The 20324-nt window shown below is 42.4% G+C and overlaps 2 protein-coding genes across 2 annotated transcripts; one reads left to right on the top strand and one right to left on the bottom strand.

Annotated features, from left to right (window-relative positions):
* PCID2 (PCI domain containing 2) lies at nt 1–13274 on the bottom strand. Its single transcript, XM_086615850.1, is given in 19 exon segments — nt 1–367; nt 1377–1500; nt 1713–1838; nt 2003–2054; nt 2057–2075; nt 4119–4162; nt 4165–4218; nt 5332–5473; nt 5618–5693; nt 6355–6458; nt 6709–6817; nt 8135–8191; nt 8685–8753; nt 9262–9321; nt 10092–10165; nt 10723–10736; nt 10739–10811; nt 12635–12725; nt 13174–13274. Coding segments are annotated over 18 exon segments (1326 nt in total). The 5' UTR covers nt 12671–12725; nt 13174–13274; the 3' UTR covers nt 1–274.
* A 1225-nt stretch (nt 13275–14499) lies between these two features.
* LOC147529419 (cullin-4A-like) lies at nt 14500–20038 on the top strand. The gene is made up of 3 exons (XM_086615847.1): nt 14500–14674; nt 15389–15503; nt 19960–20038. The coding sequence occupies exons 1-3, from the start codon at nt 14500–14502 to the stop codon at nt 20036–20038; spliced, it is 369 nt and encodes a 122-aa protein (XP_086471973.1).
* The last annotated feature ends 286 nt before the right edge of the window (nt 20039–20324 follow it).

Below are 20324 nucleotides of genomic sequence, written 5' to 3'. Positions count from 1 at the left end.
GAATTTGGAATGCTTCACTTTATTTTCTCATGAAATACTTTGAATGATCTAGAAAGCCTGTGGAAACGATCATTGAAAAGTTAGCGTTTCATTCCAACGCACTTTGTAACACTGGCAGCCTTGGTCATTCTGGGAAAGGAGCCACAAACAGTTCCTGGTATTCCAGTCCTGGACATGAACCAGGTCATTTACAATGTTCTCGGGGGTGATTAGGAGCAGCTCCACAGGGCAAGCTGAGTATCTGAAAAGTACTCGTATGGATAAGACGCGATACTTAACAACACACTGTTGACAGTGGAGGAAATGGGTTCTGCTTACTGACCACAAGCTTTTGATGCTGATGAGATATATAGCCTTTAATGTGACCCTGGGAGAAGGAGAAAAAGACAGTGTCAGTATTGGAAGCTGGTAACACAATGCCCATAACCTCAGCTGCCTTCAGACAACACCAAGCAAAATTATGTGTGTATACTCAATCACCACTGCACTACTGAACGTAGTATCTATAACGATCCAATTTATGGAAGTGGGTCAACTCACAGAGTAAGCAGAAAGTCGGAACTAACCATGTTTGCATATTAACGGCGCGGCCAAACTGAGAGCCTGTTGCCAGGGCCCCCGACTGGTCTGCTCACATTTCCTTGAAGAGACAGGGCTCTACAGAAGTGTTTCTAAATTTACTCTTGCTCACTTTAGAATTCGGATTTTAATTAATCACTATTCCAAACCTAATAAACTAAATGACGCAGTACTTCCTGTCCAGACATGTAGTGTTGTAACACTGAAAGAAATCTTCCAGTCACCTAATCTCACCCGCTGTTACTCCAAGACCACACCATATAATGTTTTAGAAACAGAGAAATTATTAATTTTCTTGCTGACACTGCAATGCTGCTGCAAAACCTCCAATTTATTAGAAATATCTATTTCAAGCCTTTATCTGTTCATGAGTACTTGAGATCCATTTTAAAGGACAAAATGTGAAACAAAACCAAAGAAATCTGGTTTAATTTTTTCTTACGTTAGAATGTCAAGAAACTCCTAGTCCAAATGCAGAAGAACAAATCCCTTTCGGTCCCAGCTACTATTTTTGTATTTTAAAATCAGTATTTATGCATATATAGAAATATCAGTATTTGATTTGTAATGTAAAATTCAACTTCAATTTCAACCAATTCCTGCAAAAGAGACAGGAACTAGAGGAACTCCTCAGAGCAAATGAAAACATTTCACTTTGGGCACAAGTCAATCAACTTTTTACACAAGAAAACCTAGGATTACTGATAGGTGTTTTGTAGTAAACTTTTATTCTCTGCCTAGTATTTTTTTACTGTCTGAAGTCTGGAAGGACAAAACAACAAGTGGTCAGCACATACCATATATATAAGGTTAGCTAAAATGCACTGGACTTCATCAATATCAACATCATCTACTTGCATGAATTTCAGGGCAAACAGAAAGGCGTCTAAAGATAGCTGATGGGTTTTGAGTAGTAAATATCTGAAAGAAACAACAGAGGAAAAAAACCTGTTATTGACAAACAATCACTTAAAAATTCTGCTTCTTAGAAAAACAGCCCTTCTACAACAAATTCACTTTAACAGCAATTCAGTGCTCTGAGAGAACTAAGGAGCATATGCACTTCTGTATCAGTCCTAGGTGAAATCATATTAAATCTGCTTTTGCAAAAATGCAGTTTTTGTTATGCTTACACTTTCTTAAAGAGATTTCTGTACGTGATGATTTTCAGCTTCTCGAGGATAAGAAAGATTCCACATCGAATAAAGAAGGTCTCATGCTTTGTCAGAGCATCGTTCAGTAGGAGAAGATTGCCTTCACTACAAGGATGAAGAAATGAAAACACGACAAGATCTCACCCAAATGAGAAAATAAATTGTCTGACTTTGTAATAGCAATCCTCCCCGCCTTCCTCAATCATCCCAAATAAATACTTTTTACTTAATACTTTTTGAACTAACACGCAACGCAATAATCATCATACCTCACAGCCTTTGTTACTTCAGCAAACTGCATAAGGTCATATTTTTTAAGAGCTGGATTGTTGGCATATGACCCTGAAAAATAAATGGTTTTCAAGTTTTCCAGGATAAAACCAAATGCATTTTAAATGTACTCCAGTAAGCTATAAAAACATTTGTTAGAGAAACAGACAAATGTTTAACCAATTATTTTTTCTTTGCTACAGAACAAGAGGAAAATGAAAGTATTCGTAAGACAACCCCCTTGCCCCTGCCAAACACCCTGTAGCTCAACTCACAATAGCTACCTATTTATCATGGTTTAGGGAGTCATAATATTTCTTAATGTTGGGGAACAGCTATCAAACTTGTAAAATCAAGATCCTGTGACATGAGGCCTAGGCAGATCCAAATTTTATGTCATGGCTGTAGGATCTAATCTGCAAATAGAAGAACCGCGGGAATCCCAAGCATTACTAATAATACAAGCAGTGCTTCAGCACTGTCAAGTGCCAGCTCAGTCTGCACCAGATTTTTTCTTCACTATGTCTCCATGCAGAAATAAAAATTCTCAAAAATTCTCTCAAAAAACAAAACAGCAGAAAAAAAAAGAAGAGAGAAAGTTTAAATTTGAAGAAACAAAATTAATTCTATTTGCTAGATCAGGTAAAACCGAACTACCTATACTATCAAAAAGAATCTTTCATCTTTTTTTCCCTGCACAGCAGGGATCAGATTGCACATTGACTTGGGTCAGACTTTAAATTTAGTTACCATCATGTTATGCTGTTGGTAACTCCTTTCCTGGTTGGAGGATTAGCTGAGAGCAGAACTCAGCTGCATAGTTACTGAGAGCTGCTAGGAATAAAAAAAAACATCCAAGCTATTTTAGTACAGTTTAAGGTTAGTGTTAATGTTTGGGCTCTGATTAAAAAAAGCAACTGGAAAAACAATGACCTTTACCTAGTTTCTTTAGTGCCTCTTGTACACTAGAACTGCTCCAGAAAAGCCACAGTAACTCCAGGCACTAACAGACCCACCAGTTTAAGGCGCCGAGCCAAGACTGGTACAAAGTTTTTAGGAGACTGTTAGTTTTCCTTTCTCAATCTTACCATTGATTGATCTGAAAACAACCAGTAAGAAAGTCAATAAATAAAAAATGAAACCAGATGCCAATTACCATACTCATTATGCTCCCCCTTTACCCACATGACACTGCAAGGGACTGAAAAGCGAGCACTGAACAGGAAAGGGAGGATTGTCATTAACAGGCTGGGGCAAAGGTGGAAGATGGCAACTCACAGAAGCAGGTGATAACAGCATTCTCCAAGGGTAACTTTAGTAACAGGGCCAGGAACAGGAAACTCTAATATCTAGTTCTTGTCCTCTCAATTAGACCGAATTAATGGTTAGCATAATCCCACCAACTCAGGAATACACAAATGCCAGCAGAGTACATGGGAAAGGACAGGAACAAGAAGCAGAGGTGTGCTTAATTCTTTTAATAAAGATGAAATGATCAAGCAGTACCCAGTCTTGGGTACTGATTTGTTCACAACCAAAATGCTCTACTTCATGACCCTTCTGACACGCCTCAAATGGGCAAGCGTACAAGATGCAAATAGAAACCCCAAAGATAGAATCCTTTCTCTCCTGTGGCAAACTCCCCTCAACAGTCTTCAGCCATCTGTTTGCACATCCTCCTTCCCTTCACCAGGTGAAAGAAGCAGATCTGTACCAGTGAATCAACATATCCCCTGGCCCATCTGTGCAGCTGCTCACCAGACAAGCACTCTGCTACAAGACATGATTTACACTGTTAAGTGCTTCTCAAAGTTGTCTTTACTACAGAAACAACCTCATGCTGAACCTTTAGGAGAGGTGAGAGGAATATAGGGGGAAAGGAGGGTGGGGTTTTTGTTTGGGTTTATTTTTTCCCCCCTTCTTTCTCCTTTCCTGTGTTGCTTTAAACAACAATTCAGTATTTTCTGTCCTCAAACAACAGAGTGTGCATATGCTGGCTCTTATGGGGGTCAGATAGCCTCTGAATTCCATTAAGGGAAAAACAAGAACCATAGTTGAGCATCAGTTTAGTTATCTGCCTCCAAAAAATTACTTAGAAGAGTAACATCTACTCACCAACAACATTTTTACTGGCAGTAGGTAGATCAAAATCATTCTTTGTTCTTCTGGCTTGAGCGGTGACAGTGCTCAAAGGCAAATGACAGATACTCTTCAGCTGCAGACACAAATAAAAGTGCTGGTAACGTGAATCAACAACAAAAATGGATTAAAACTGTAACCCAAATTCTGTGCTCAATGTCCATCTCTAGCTTGAAAACATGATAATTGAAATTATATAAAAAAGAATCACACCAATCAAAATGCATTAAGAAAAATTCTGCAAAGATTATTGGAGATTCACACAAAATACAAAGTATTACCAGAAAAATAAGTCTTCCTTCAGAAAGTTAAAGAAAACCTGTCAAGGTCTAGACATTAGAGCTAACAGTTACAAGCAATATTGGAATTTTCAGCTCATTTCAGTAATATTATTGTGTTACTACTACAGGAGGGGAGAATCTCAAGAAACGATGATGAAGCTGAACTCTATTTTCTAAGTTGACAGATTAGGTTCTTCAGAGGATGTAAGGTGCATGCCACACACACATCTGGTGAGCTGCAGAAGCACACCAGTGAGATCACACAGCACAACAACAGGAAAATCTCTCATCACTTTTCACTGAGAGAGAAAAATGACAAGCCTGACAGGCAGAAGACACCCTTTAGAGAAACAAAGCCAGCTCCAGAGTACATTTTTGTCAGGGGCTTAGGTCAGCGATGAAAGTTGTACACCTTAGCTCTAGAAGCATTTCTATTAGTGAGTAAGAAATCTCAGCGATGCGGTATCTACATCTTCCAAAATCAATGCACCGAGAAACTAATTCTACAGTACAGTCTGCTGAAGATTTCCTACATGGCATACAGCAACTTCAAGAGAACAAGAGTCACAAAGCCTCCTTTGTGAAACCTTTTACAATCCTGTTCTATTGGATGCTCAGACATTTTTTTATGCATGTACACAATGCATAAAACTAGAGAGAACTTCTCTGGCACAAATATTTTAACACCGGGCATAAACTACAATTGGAAGTGTCATGTGATCTCATCTCTGAGATTAATCACTCAGCCTGTGAGCCTTGGATTTTTCAGCATGGTTTTTCCTTTCATCAATGCAAACACAACTGCACCTTCTACACATTTTGAGGTCACACATGCACAACATCAGTCAGATTTCACACTTTCACACTACGCAGCAAGACTTCAAATCTGTCTTACTGGCACACAGTACCTTGCTTAAAGTCACTGTCAAACATGGCTTTGCGTCCAACATAGTATCTGTATGTAACTCGCTGTGCCATACTATATTCATCCTTCAGATTTGAGCTGTCAATTGCTCTAATTAAGGGCTTACATAGATGGAGCTTGTTGATCTGTTTAAAAAAAACAAAAAAAAACAAAAAAAAAAAATCAATTGCATTTTACTCAGAGAGTAGATACATAGTATCATATAAAAAACTGTGAGTTTGACTTAGAATATGAAATACGAAACACAGCTTACCAGACTTGAACCCTACCTTAAAATAAATTTTAAACAGCTGATTCACAAGAAACAACATGCCCCACTTTTTGGAATCTTCAATGCCTGCTCGACTGTCATAAGAAAAGAAAAAAAGGAAAAAAGAACTACTAGTACTGAACATTGTAAGAAAATAATGGCTTTGTCCTTATGGTAAATTCCCTCCATAGACATTTTATGGATTTTTAGTGTATAAATAGGTGTCTGAAACTAAAAGTCAAGGCCAAACTCCTTGTCCTAAACCATGCAGCACTATCAAAACAGAACACGTGCTCCCATCTTAAATTTTAAGCAGCTCTGCTACATTTCTTCCCAACATAACGACAAGATGTGATGTAACATATTATTCATCTGCATCATGGTCCTCACTCCAGTCTTTGCAAGTGTTAAAATTGTTAAGACTGGAAACCAAAAAGTTGCCTCTTTTCCATCTAATCATAATGAAGTAAACTTCACAACCAAACAGGGCACAAAAGCATTAATGATCTTTCCTGAGAAATAGGGACATAATCAGTCCCTCCTAACAACATCTGCTAGGAATGTTAAACATGAAGGGAAGCCTCTCTAGCTGCAGTTAACAGTCAAAAGAGAACAGGCTATAAATGAGAGGAAAGGAGCCTCAAAGTGTTCATTCTTACCCAGATATGGTCTTAGTAAGCGGGAAAATATTATGTAAAGTTCATTTAGTTCTTAACAATTTAATAGTGCAAGTTCTTTTGAGGATCTTTCACTTACGTGTCACTGGCACAGACTCGAAAACAGCTCATCAGCAGTTCTGCTGCTTTTTCCAACATGTCGCCAGCTTTGCTTTTCCCTTTCTTCACTAGTTGTTGATCTGCCTTTCATTACACAGCAAGAAATGATATGTAATTCTACATCCTGGTTCACTGGGTTGTGAACAGTTTAGTTCCTTAATACAGCATTTTATAAAGTATTCTAGCAATAGATTTGCCATGCCTGCTATCTCCTAAATCTAGAAGGTAGTCAAGCTCACAGAATAAAAGAAAACACACAGAGAGCCTCCCAAACACGTAACAAACCCAATGCACAGGAGGACAGTCCTTTGAAAACAGCACAAACTGCTATTACCTTTAGCGCCACTAAGCTTAACGCAGCTCTCGGAAACCTAAATTCAGGATTATCTGATAGCTGAACTGGAGCACCAACACTGGAACTCAACTTTTCAAAGACCAAGAGTCTGGCAAAAAAATGTCATTTGAACAAAAGCAGACTAAAATTATTCCCCAGTTAAGGAGTTTGAGTTCTAGAATTTCTAATTATGATTCTCTCCACAGCCACGACGGCTAGGTTTTATTTCTAAACCATACTCAATTTTTTGCTAGGTTCTTTCTTTGCTATGACCTGGGATTTTCGGAAGAAATGGAAACCATGTTACAGCAGCAAGAGGTAAAAAATGAGTTGCCAATACATAGGAAAGATCCATGCACTGATTAATACAGAACTTAACAAAGAAGAGTAGGGGGAAAAATAGCAAGTAGATATTTACTATGTGCTTTCTAAAAAGCTTTATTATAACACTTTCATTCTCACTAACTGAAACATAAGGAAAAGAAATGGAAATATATCCTTTGCTGCAGAAGTGTTCTCTGTATCTGCACCCTTTGAATATACTAAGGCCACAAGACAGAGTTCAAGTACTTACAGTATGACTGATCCTACTTTCCCCTTTTTCATGCATCTCAAATATAAGAATTTGCCTCACTCAGACTGAGAATCAAGACTTGTCAGAGAGCAGGCACACACATACACAAAATACACTCTGTGCGAGCAAGCCAAATGTGTTGCTTTGTGGGTGGGCACAAGAAAGTGCCGAGGGACAAACACTGAAAATGCTGGATATTGTCCAACTCTAACCTAACTTGAATTCCAGCTTCACGTCTTCAGGTAAAGTGACTAGGAACAAGATTAAGACCCTGCCACTTACCTTGTCCTAGCAGTTCTCATTAGATCCCTACACAAGCTACTTCAATTCACCAGCCTCAGAAAAATAATGTAAATTCAGGTTTTTTTGCTCCTCAGCAGCTGTATGGGCTCAGCAAGGGCTACAACAAGCACCAAAAGCAGTACGCACAGCTGGAAGAAGGGAAAGGAGGCAGAAACTTCCCTCTTCAGATGTGGTGAGTAGTTAGACTAGCCCAGACAACGGACCTGTCTCCATCCTTCCACCAAACCCAAGGATAATACATGGTAATAATGAGTTGTGCCACCATGCTGCTCTATAAAGACAGTACTTAATCACTTCATATGCTCTAAGCAACTGCTGTGAGTTCCATACTGGTCCTCAGGACCTCTCTAGTTCAAGATGCAAACAGGAGGTGGGCAGACTGAGCAACCTGGTTTTTCAATAGGACCGGATGAATCTAGTGTGTCAACAAAATCCTAAACAATGAGTTAAACAGTACTGAGCAAAATTAGGCTACGTAATAAAGCCTTAAATATTTCCACCATGGAAATTCTTACAGATAAAAGTAATGAGACTGTTAATCAGATCTACTTACGTATTAGCAAAATGCGAAGATCGAGGGCTACAGCATACATAATAGGTAAAGCCCTGGAAAAATAAAACATAGTATGCTTAGTTATGGCAAATCGTGCAACAAGACAGATATGAGAAACAGGCTTTTTTTTTTCTTTTTTTTGCTAGTTGGTCATAAAACTAGAAAAGTATACATTAATCCTTAAATAAAGAACGATGCACTTTTTAAAAGGAAAAGTCTTCAAGATCTCAGCATTTCAGAAATCCTACACTGGAAAAAGAATTAATTCAGAAACCTTTTTTACTGTGGCTTTAATAAAACACCATGTCAGCTTGAACAAATTCTTCATGTATTTACTTACGTAACATTCTTTGTAATTAAGCTTAGATGTTTAGTTTTCCCACCTTTGGATCTAAAAACTCAAAACAGGCAGCAGAAACAGGCTGCATTTAAGCATCACTGGGGATAAATAAAAACTAAAGTCATCATTTTAGTTTGACTATTATGGTTATCATGCTAGTGAAAGATGAGAGTCTAGTTCCTAGCAGCTCTCTACGATGTACTCACCAGTTTTCCTCTTTATGTGCCTGAAACGCTCGCAAGAAAGATGTATTGTATTTAGGAGAATTTAAAATACTATTAAATGAAGCACAGATACAAAAACCAGCAGCCGTATGGTACCACACACTACTACAAGAAAGGGCAGAAATCAACGGAGCAGCAAATAAATGAGAAGTGAGGGTGCAAAGATGCAGTAGGGAAGAATGCAAGCGCAGGCACACGCTCCCTGGGGCAGCAGTAGCCATGAGAACATTGGTACATTGGTCGCTTAGAGATAACAGCTTTCTTATCAGCATCCTTCCCTCCAGCAAAGTACAAACTGGGACGTATATTAATGATTTGAGGGTTTCTCATACTCTGTGAGAAATTAATTTTCTGTTTTAGAGCCAAATGACAGATTCCTTCTTTGTTCTACAGAAAGTTGAAAGAAGAGTGTATCTGGACTTCCCAAATAGCTGAAGTGTGTTTGGAAGCAGACCACACTCTATTACATTTTAAAAGAGGTGAAGATAACTTACTCTACAATAAGACATATAGTTAATTTGAAAACAATATACAAGATTTATGGAAAAGGATATTGAACAATACTGTTTGGCATTTGTATGCTTCTATAAAGTCATGGTTTCCGACAGCGTAAGTACACCTGTCAAAAGAAAAAGTGCATTAGTGAATCAGAAAATACCATATACACAAGACAAATATTTCTTTTTGCCTTTGAACAGGCACAGAGCTTTACAGTTTATTAAAAGAGACACAGAAATATGATCAGAAATGTTCCTAACAAAATGGCACAAGTACTTTAACACAGCACTAAGCCTGATAATTGTAGAAACTGATCCAAGAGAACGAGGATTTGTTTGTATAATGTGTACAATATCAACTGTAATATGCTAATGATTATTTAAACTGTCACCAAGATTAGCATAGATAAAAAAAATTCCAAGACTGTTGAAAGTGAACTAAAGACACGTGTTAATGCAAAAATTTTTTTAAATAAAAGCCTGTGAGAATTTTAAATAAAAATTCAGTGAGAATTACTTAGGTCCTAAAGCTGTCTTAAGAGTACTTTTATGACTAAAATTCCCTTTTAAAAATATTTATTTCCCATACTTCTTTCGCTGTAAATTCTTGTGTAGCTAGCATACGCAGAGCAAAGGAAACAGCAAGCACCGAAACCAAAGCTGCGTCAATGGCGATAACGCAGACGACCGCCAGGTACACAAGGCAAACTTTATATGGAGAGGAAAGAAGAAGTCTATTTCCTGCAGTTCTAGCATTATTTATAAGAGTAATAAATACCAAGTTTTCAGATGTAAGCCCTTTAAAATAACTAAGAAACTTAAGGATATCCTTCCCTATCCCTGCTGGATGCCTCACAACTGACTTTACATTCCTGGTCCATCTTTACCTTACCTTAAGTGGGCTGCAAACATTTCATCATATGGTGGTTCCAAAACTTGCTGACACTTCTCCTCTGGAGATGGAAGCTAAGTATAGAATAAATCAATGAAACATTAAAGGAACATCCAACGCACCAGAAACAGAACATCATACGGATATTTTGTCATGGCAGTTTTATGCACACACTCCTTTGCTATCTACCAAAACTTTTAAGTTGTATTAATAATCACATCCAGTGTAATGAATTGCTAGTGAGCATTCTGTCTCCAGAACCTGACTACAGCTAGCCTTAAATAAAAGCATTTGGAATGCATGTAACACAAACACTGGACCCTTGGTATCCATTGTTTTTCTCTTTATAGTCACTTCTACTGTGCCATGTTACTAACTACTGCAGACCTGGCCAGAAGGAACTTTTGAGACTGTATCCATCCATAAAACAATTCAAGGTGGAACACAAAAAGCCATCCAGGAAAAAAATGAAAATATATAATACCCTTGTAAGAAGGAAAACAAATCCACAAGGGGATCCTGCTCTGGATCTGTGAACAGATTTCTGAGGTTTATCTCCAATGGAAGGAACTCACATAGAGAGCTAGGAAAACTGGAAGCAAAACAAAGAAAGGTCAAAACAAATTCTCACCTGTAGCCTTGGTTTGCAACATGTGGATGTTTAAATGATACCAATTCTGCACAAAACTGTCCATCTCTGCTGTCAATGGCTTCTTGTACCTACCCAAAAAAAAGAGCCACACTACAGAATACAATCCAGTGGCAGTCATACAACATATTTACATGTGACTACACAAGTCACCTTCTTGTTACCACTGTTCATCCATATCAATACCAACCAAACATGAGTTTTTAAATGTCTAAAACAGAATGAATCAGTATTGTACCTTCAATACACCTGTTTTTCAAAAAGGTGTCAGGAAGAAGGTGAGGCAACCACTACTGCGTTTTTTCCCTTATTTGTAGGATACGAGCAAACCAGAGACTTTCCAAACAGCTAACATGGGCTTAGCATTGTAGAACAGTTGTGAACCAGATTTGGTTAAGCTTTTTAAAATTCCAGTTGGACTTACGTGCATCAAACACATATGCGAAGGCATAAACAATCTTTGAGTATTATTGTTTGTACTGCTGCAGATGGAATTAGCATGTCAGGAATCGGGACTCGCAAATACATTTCACATGAATTTAACATTTAATAGCAAAACTATTTCCAAAACACAAAATTGGCTCTCCTTTATTTGGAGAAAAAACAAAACAAAACAAAACACAACATCAATCCCTGAAAGATACTAAGTAGGTGATTTTCTCTCTTTTGCTGCTACCCTTGCTATTTTAGTCTATGGTTTTTCCCATTTCGTATGGGCTTTCCGCGTTTATTTTTTTCCTATTAGGACACAAAAATATGATGAATAAAACACAAGAAGTGGGAAAAGAACTCTTAAGAAGTTATATCTAAAACTACTTCCACAACTGCAGACGTTTCCAGCTTGAAGTCACCATAAGCTGCTCAGGCAGACTATTTTTACAAGGAGTCACCTTTAGGAGGAAGCAGAATTAAGCCATTCTCCCACAGAATGTAATGTTATAGTCTTGACAAGTTTCAAAAGTATTCTATACAGATGCTAGTCTAATATCAGACATTGCCTTTGGATCGATAGGTACGTGTTTAATCTACTACCTGTCTTCATTTTCAAGCGTTATGCAGCCTGCTGTCTCTCACTTCCTTACTCATTGCTTTGGATTTCCATCCTCAGCTACTGGATTTCCATCAGTAGAGTGTCTGAGTTTGACAAAGTGCAAAATGTTTTTTTCATTAGAGGTGACCTATTGGTGACAGAAGTGCATAAACTCAAGAAAATGTGAATAGTTTAAACGCACAGACACAGTGTGTATGATATGGAGGGTGGAGACAGAGGATCGCAGGACTGTCAACTGGAGAAGACGCTGACTTTTCACAGCAGATCACTGTCCTGAGATATTTCAGCCACTCTATTTTTGAGACTAAAACCAAACAATTACTCTATTTTTGTGTCTTTCACTCAACTGACTTGACTGATCTTGACTGAAGCAAATAAGACGGTAACAATGATGAAAATATGATAGTTCAGAAAGAAGCCGTAACAGTGGTCACACTAAAAGCTTGACACTGAAAGTTCAGTCCAGCCAGCATCCTTGTGACCCTGCTCCTGCCTCTCCATCCTCCATGCCACATACACTGTGTCTCTGCACTTCTACTCTTCTTAAATCCCTATACTGAATCCCTGAGCTGCATTTGTTACTGCATGCACACACAATCCCAACACATTAGTCCCCATGGATAAGTTACTTCACCATCCATTACATCAGTAAACGTCACACTTTTCAGAAATTCCAGGTATATATCCTTGGCGTACAGCAGGTATACTTAATGCAGACTTAAGAATTATATTTCTTTACCACATCACACATTCTGGGTTTACTTCTTAGACAAGGTAACATATTTATAGCAGAGGAAAATACATCCACGTACTCTAACAGTGCCCACAAATGAAAAAACTTACTTGCTGCAAATACTGGTTTATGGTGATGTGCGCCATTAAAATGTAAGCAGAAGAGGCCGGTGTCCCAAACGAAACGCAGCTGCATCACATTCTGCAAAGCGGACAGGCGTTTCAGCAGAACAGCAAAGCCGCAGTACCTCACACTGACCCCTCCTCCACGCTGAGGAAACACGGGATGGGCTTATCGAACCCCTCGCCGGCGGGCCGCCGCTGCCGGTACAGCAACGCAGCCGCCGGGAAAGCAGAGCGGAGCGGAACACAAACGCAGGCTGCCCGCCGGGGGAAGCTGCGTGCGGCGCGGAAACCCCAGCACGACAGCCCCGAGGAGGGCGGGGCGCGCCGGCAGCCCGCGGAAGCCGAAAGCGGAGGGCAGACATGAGAAGGGACAGCAGCGCGGTGGTGGCGGGACGCGGCCCCGCTCTCGCGCGACTGCGGACAGGGACAGCGACACCCGCTCGCGCTCCCGGTGGCCCCTCTGCCCCCGGCCCTACCCCTGGCTCTCAGCAGCCCCCGCCGGCCCTTCCCCATCTCCAGCCTACCCTCAAGCCACAGCGCGGCACTTCCGGCAGTCAGAACGACGCTTCCGGCAACTTCCATCGCACTTCCGGTACCCGCGTCCGAAGGGCGGTGGGAACGGCTCGCTGAGTCACGTGACACCACCCCGGCTTCCCCCGCTCCCCCTCCCCCGCGATCGCGACTGCCGCGCCTCTTCCACGCCCACAGCGGCGCCCAGGGGGCGTGGCTTTGGCCCTGGTGGCCAATAGGAAAGCGAGGTGGGCGGGGCCGAGGGCGTGCGTCAGCGATAAACCTCGTGCGCGGGGGCATGCTGTGTGTTTGCTGGTGGCCGCGGGTCCGTGGCTGGTGGAGCTGGGCGCTTCTGACGCTGCTCGTTCGTATTCCTTTTCCCTCGTCAAGGAGGCAGGCGGGGTTCTCCGTGAGCCCTGGGGTCTGCGCTGCCCGTGTGCCAGGCCCCGCTGGCAGGAGCCCCGTGTTGCTTCTCGGGGCAGTGCCCGGCCTTGACCATCTGCCTTCCCCTCCGTACCGGCTGCGGCCGCGCTCTTGGGAGCCTCGCTGGCTGTAAGGGGCGCCGGGGCGTCTCTGAGAACTTGTGTCCCAGGAGTTAAATCAAGTATTTAACTCTCGAAACCATGGCTCTTCAAAGCGCTAACGCGAGTGCGCACAGCCGGCACGCTCGGTGCCTTGGCAGGCTGTGCTGGGACAAGCGAGAGGCCCGGGCATACCCCGGCTGCGTGGCGGCTGCCGGCGATCAGGGCACGGGCGGCCTCTCGGGGCCGGTGCCCCCTTCTGTGTGAGAAACTGAGGTCAGGGGGGGAAACGCGGCTGCTGCTCGGCTTCTGCGCCGGCCGCCCCTCGGTGTGGTGCCGCTTCGCGCCTGGTGCCGACACACGGAGCCAGGAGAAGCAGGGGGGAACTGAGGGGGTGCGAGGCGGTGGCGGGGAAGCCGCTGTTGCGGCCCGCTCGGCCCCGCGGGGAGCTGCCCCGACCGCCGGCGGCCGCGGGGAGCCATCTTGTGAGCGGGGCTGGCGCTGCCCGCACGCCGGAGAGCCGGGGGCGGCCCGGACCCGGGCGCGGACCCAGACCCGCACCCGGCCCGGGCGGTCCGGACGGCGAGCCGGCCGCCGGGGTGCCCCGCGGAGGGTGGAGACCGGCGCCTGCCGGTGACTCCCGGCCCGGCGGCACTTGGCAGCCACCCGCGGGCAGGGCCGGGAAGCCGGCGCGGTGGGGGAGGGCGGCTGGGTGGCGGCGGCGGCGGAGGAGGAGGAGAGCGGAGGCGGGGACCAGCCGGCCCCGGCCCAGCCCAGCCCAGCGCCTTGCCCCGGCCGGACACGGCGCCCCGGGCGGAGATGGCGGACGAGCCCCAGAAGAAGCCGCACTTGTCGGCCTTGGTGGGGCACACCAATGGGCTCACCAAGCCCGCCTCGCTGGCCGCCGCCACCCGCGCCGGGGGAGGAGGAGGCGGAGGAGGAGGGGGAGGCGCGACCGCCTCTTCCAAGAAACTCGTGATCAAGAACTTCAAAGGTGGGTGCGGGGCTGGCTGGGCCTTCTGCCCCGGCAGGTACGCCCTGCCCCGCCGCCCGGCCCGTTCCCGACCTTTGTTTACTGCGGGGCCCGGCCGCTTCCCGCCCCTTCCCCGCGGCAGGCAGGCGGCCAGCGGCCGGGCCGGCGGCGGGAGGGCTCCGCCGCTGTCAGCCGCCCCCCCGCCTTATCGGGGCGAGGGGAAGCTGCCGCTGGGCTGATAACCCTCCCGGCTGCCGTCACCATCCCGGTTTAAGGCTTTATGGGGACACGCGTGGGGATCTGTGCGTGGGGGTGGCGGGAGGAGCAGCGCAGCGAGGACTTGCGCCGCGTAGGAAGCGAGCAGAAAGCCACCTTAGTGTCAGAGCTAATTAAAGCCAAGGCGAGGTTTACCTTGGAAAATGTAACGCGGGGGTAGAAGACGACAGCCCCGCGGCTGGAGCGGCCCCGAGGCCGCCGGCGGGGTGGCGGTGCCGGGTCTCCCCTCGCCGGGCAGGGTCCGCGCACCCACCCCGGGCACCCCGGCATGTGCGGGGTCAGCTGCACCGTGCAAAGGTTTCGTCGCCTTGGGGTGGAGTCAGTAACCCTCTCCTCGTGCCAAACTTAAGCGATCAAGCAGAGCGTGGCTTGGCAGAACTTAGTGAAGCAGGGTGAGAAAGATTGCTACAGGCTCCTGTTGGGCGGCTGGTTTTCAACTGCCTGTATCTTTCTTCACAGAAAGACCCAAATTACCAGATAATTATACTCAGGACACCTGGCAAAAACTTCATGAAGCGGTGGGAGCGATACAGAGTAGCATTTCTATTAATACAACCTTGAAGAGCTCTACCAGGTAAGGCGTGTAGGTTTTTTTTTCAGTTTAACAGAAGGAGAATTAACTGCTTTGGGGCTTTCACAGAGCTATGTATTTAGCACAGTACATTTTGATTTCTTAAAAGCTGGTTATATTTTCTGAACTATTTGCTCCATACTCTATTTCTAGGCAGTTTGCAGTTTTATATAGCAGTTCCTTGGAGAGTTACCAGGATCTGGGCCATTAAAAAGCCGTTTATGTTGGGAGACACAGAAAGCTGTGCCTGGGCCGGGTTGAGTTTTAAGTCTTGATCTCTCCAATACAGTGCCTACCCAAGATGCCGAAAACGGGATGTCACTCTCACTGGGTTATGCAGATACATATTTTATGATGATTTCTCTTTTGTACATGCTTTGGTCTCTTGTGAATAGCAATATTGATGTATTTGTTCTCATTAGATAATAATAACTGGACTTCAGCATCAGTACCTTTGGGGAATTAAAAGAGAATCTTGGTTGCAGGCAACAAACAGTCAGTTTACCTGTGGTTCAGATTGCTGTTACATTTGCATAACAATCAGGATCTTATTTTTTTTATTAAAATGGAGAAAAGTATTTCTGGAACATCTGGACTACTGGAGCAGAGGCTAGGGAGGGTAAAAGAGAGAAATACTCCTGAACCATTTCTTCCCTTCTACTTTCTCCTTATATATGGTTTAGTTCTGTAATACTTCGAATGTATGTGCTTTGAGATATTTAACTGAAGTAGTAATTTTTTACAGTGATCATGTTATAAAATTACTGGTGTGCTAAGTTGTGCTACATAGCTCAAGTTAGTTACGATTTTTCTGTGAGTGCGGGTGTTTGATCTGGAGATGTGGATCTCATTGCCAGATCAGGACTTCAGACATTATTATGCTCACCTAAAATTTTCTGAATGTTCAGCTTGAGGTAAGTTTGATGTTGTCTGCAAAGTGCAGACTATGAGGGAGGAGAAAGCCAGCAGTCTGTGTTGGGTCCATGCTCAGGAAAATCAGAATGAATTGATAGCTGACTATAGGTATCTCTATGATTAGTTAGGGTATATATATATGGGTCTAAAATGGCTGATTATGTAAATGCATATTGACTTAATATAATTTATGTCCCTTTCGTTAGGTAACTGACTGTGACATATTCATCTATTAATACGTGCAGGTTTGCAGAGTTTGAATTACATAATACATTTTATGGTTTTAAGCTTAGCATTTGAAAATCCTGGTTTTTTCATGCCTAGCTGGGGAAAAAAAAAAAAGCCCACAGATGCTTTGAACGTTACCTAACTTGTTTTCAGAGGCTCAGAAATGAGATTATAGTAATATGGCTATGAAATTGCCACGGTACAGACTTGAGTCTTGGCAGAAGAGGAGAGAGATTTAGATAAGCTGCGAAGGGAGAGCTGTATGTTTTACTTTTTCTGTTTGCCTGCTTATTTGTAAAAACTGCGCGAGGCCAGTCCAATAATCTGTAAGGCAGCAGTGCAAATCAGCAAGATTTCTGCACCGTGGGTGGTGGCGGTCAGTGTGCCTTTGCATAGAAGGTACTTACTCTCCTGCCAAAGGAATAAAAGATGAAGTTCAGCACCATTGGGAACCTGATCTGTACTTACAGATCGTTTTAACTACCACAGGGGAAAATTTTCTCAGTGTGCATCAGTTCTTAGTATCAGGGCTTCCCCCCCCCCGGCGTCTTTATCTGATGTTATGGGAGGAAGTGAGAGGCCCTGCTGGAGTTCATTGCGGTGAATGGGCTGGTGTACCAGCCTGCCTTTGAACTTTCTGATTTATTTATTTAATTTGGCATGGTGGCTGAGGAAAAACTGAAGAACAATGACAAGGCTTGTGGGAAGCCTGAAGGATACTCCTTTCCAGGCATTAGAGGCAGCATGGGATCAGGCATGAAGGTGCTTGGCAGAGACGTAGTCAGTGAGCAATGGGAGGGTGGCAGCCAATTTTTGCGACTAAAATAGAAATGATGTCTGGGATCGGTGGTAGATTGCACAGATTTTGATAGAAGTAGTGTATACTTGATGGGATAGAGAAAGTGGGGCAGTGCAAAGAATTGACTAGTGAGGAGTGAGTGATAAAAATAATGGAAAAAGAAAATTCCCTTTGCATCAAGGTCCTAAATAACTGAAATGGAGCAGCACTGCCCTTCTGGAGGACATAGAGTAGGACAGTGTAGGAGTGAAGGAAAAAAAATGATGAGAGTCCTGACCAGACTTTTATTTGGATGAATGGATAGGAAGGGCTATGTCTTAGGAAACAAACTATCTGCACAATTTTGTGTGAATACTGTTTGTGGCAGATGTCATTTTACTTACCTGTTTTAAGACTAGATGAAAAACATAACACAGGCACTGTGTGATAGCTTTGTTTGTTGGCTTGCTTTTACTATTGTATCAAAATTGAGGAAGCTGTAGTTGATGTGCATTTAAATAAATTGCATCAGGTAGGTTAGAATTACCCCATGGGGAATCTTTGGGAAGCAGATTCACTTTGTGTTTGGGAAGACAAACTTCAGGATGTTAGAATCTACAGACAAAATAATACAAGAAGTAGCAATAATTTTCTTGCTAAATATTAAAACAGAAGACTCTGCTCAAAACAAGCTAACTTTGCTAGATTTATGTAGGTGAAGAGTCTAAAAGTGATGTCTGTCTTGTGTCCTTGTAGATGTGATAATTATGGTAGCTTTTTTCCTAAGACTAATTGTGTGTGTGAAATGAATAAAAGTCAAATCAAATTTCTTCAGAGAGACAGCAAAAACTCTGGATGAACAAAAGGTGAGGAAGGAGGAAATTACTTGATTTCATGCCCCCCATGAAAAAAAGCAGAAACAGTTGATAGAGCTGACACTGAGGTGATACAGCTGCAGTTTGAAATACACTTTAAGCCAACAGTGTTGCCCAAAGAAGCAGCTCCACTTTCCCCTTCACCTGTCTCAGCCTATGTACTTGCTAGCCCACGTGTTTGAGTGGTCCTTAAACTGAAAGAGAGTGAAGAACATTTACTAATGCTTTGACAAAGAGTTACATGCTGGTGTTAGGAACTGTAACATTTCATATTACAAAGAAGTAAGATACACTAAAAAAAAAAAAGTTAAAATTTGGAGAAAAACTGAGTAAAGGCCAAACACTGGGAAAATACTGTCCAAGTTCATTGATGCTATCAGAAAATAATAAATCCTCTGGAGCAAAGGAGAACATTCTTGGGTCAGTTTTAGTTGCCCAGGTGAAATAGTGCTTTCAATCTTGGGCAGTGTTCTTTGCAGTATCATCTAATAGCATGAAGGCAGTTGAGGTGAAGTTGAAGGAAGAGACAGCTGGATTTTTAGTGCTGAAAATCATGTCCAGCTCCTTTGGATAATTTTGTGTGAAGCACTGAATGGCCAAAAATACTTAACTGTAAACTTTAGAGTTCTCACAGAACATTTGACTGTCTTCATTGTGATTCATTTCAGATGCTATGCTCTATTAATAAAATAATTTATTGAATACAGCACGCAAGTTAACGTGTGCCTGGAACAAAGTCTAAATATAGGCAGTGGTATCGAGCAAGGCTACGTTTTCTCTTTGGTGTTCTCATTTAGTTTCTTGTGAGGTAAAAATCGTAGTGTAAGACAACGTAATTACTGAATAGCTGAACAGCAGTATTCTACGGATGGCCAGATGTCTCAGCATAGTCTAGGTCAGCTGCATAACCACTCGATTTACATTAATTTACTGACCATAAGAACGTTTGGTTTTGGGCAGAATTGGTCGTTTAGTCAATTGTGGGTAAACACTTAAGTAAACCCCAGGAGATCCCAATAAATCAATTCAAGTCTTTATTTAATGATTAATGTGGGGTTTGTTTGTTGTGGGGTTTTGTTGTTGTTTTTTCCCCCCTCAGTTTACATATCTTAGCATGAGTGTATGAATCAGTGGAAATACTCAGAAAGAAATAAGTTAATAAAATGACAGGAAACCAGCTGTATGCATTTGCCATTTAGATAAAGTGGTTGAAATGTCTACCTTAAAGTTATTAAGAAATGAAAATATTTATTATGATTGTATTCCCCCCCACCCCCCCCCCCCCCCCCGAAAAGTGCATGTGCTGAAGGATGCACAAAATAGACCTACGGGAAGAGTTCCGCTGCTGTGGAGTATTCAGGGCGGTGTGGAATTCTAATAATGTTTGATAGCACATCTGGAATATGACCCAGATGGTGGTGGTGGACCTTGTTTGTATACAAAATCTAGCAGTATAAGAAGGGACCAATCAGAAAGGAATCTTGAAGTCTTAATTTTTCTACATAGTCTGGATAATTTCATTTAATGTTTTGGTTTTGTGCACAGCTTGGACAGATTACACTGATATTTTTTTTTTTCTCTTTGTTGGCATTGATTACATAGACACAAAAATGTGATTTTTTTTTTTTTATTTTCGTTCATAATCTTGTTTTGTTTTTTTTAGGCTGTTGAAAATCTCTGTTCTTACAAAGTCTCTGCTACACTGTCACAACAGCTGCGACAAGTCTGTGAAGATCATGTGAAAGCACAAATCCTCAATTTAGAGAATATCCTTTTCTCATGTACAGAAATGGTTAGAATGGTTAGTTTAAATAATGATTTTTTCAAAAATTACATAAGTAATTTCCAATGTGTAAAGAGGTTCTTTGTTGACCACTTACATATTTTCAAATTAAGCATAAGCAGGTTTAATCATCTGGGTAAATAATTTTTGTATGTACCAATAAGTAGCATGCTAGTGACAATTTACTTATCTTTTTAATAGGAATGCAAATTTTACACCTAGTGTAGAAAATTTCCATAGCATTA

The sequence above is a fragment of the Tauraco erythrolophus genome, chromosome 1 (genome assembly GCF_009769465.1).
Source record: "Tauraco erythrolophus isolate bTauEry1 chromosome 1, bTauEry1.pri, whole genome shotgun sequence".
Classification (NCBI taxonomy): Eukaryota; Metazoa; Chordata; class Aves; order Musophagiformes; family Musophagidae; genus Tauraco; species Tauraco erythrolophus.
Note: the sequence above shows the minus strand (reverse complement) of the source record. Positions and strands in the feature narration are given on the sequence as shown.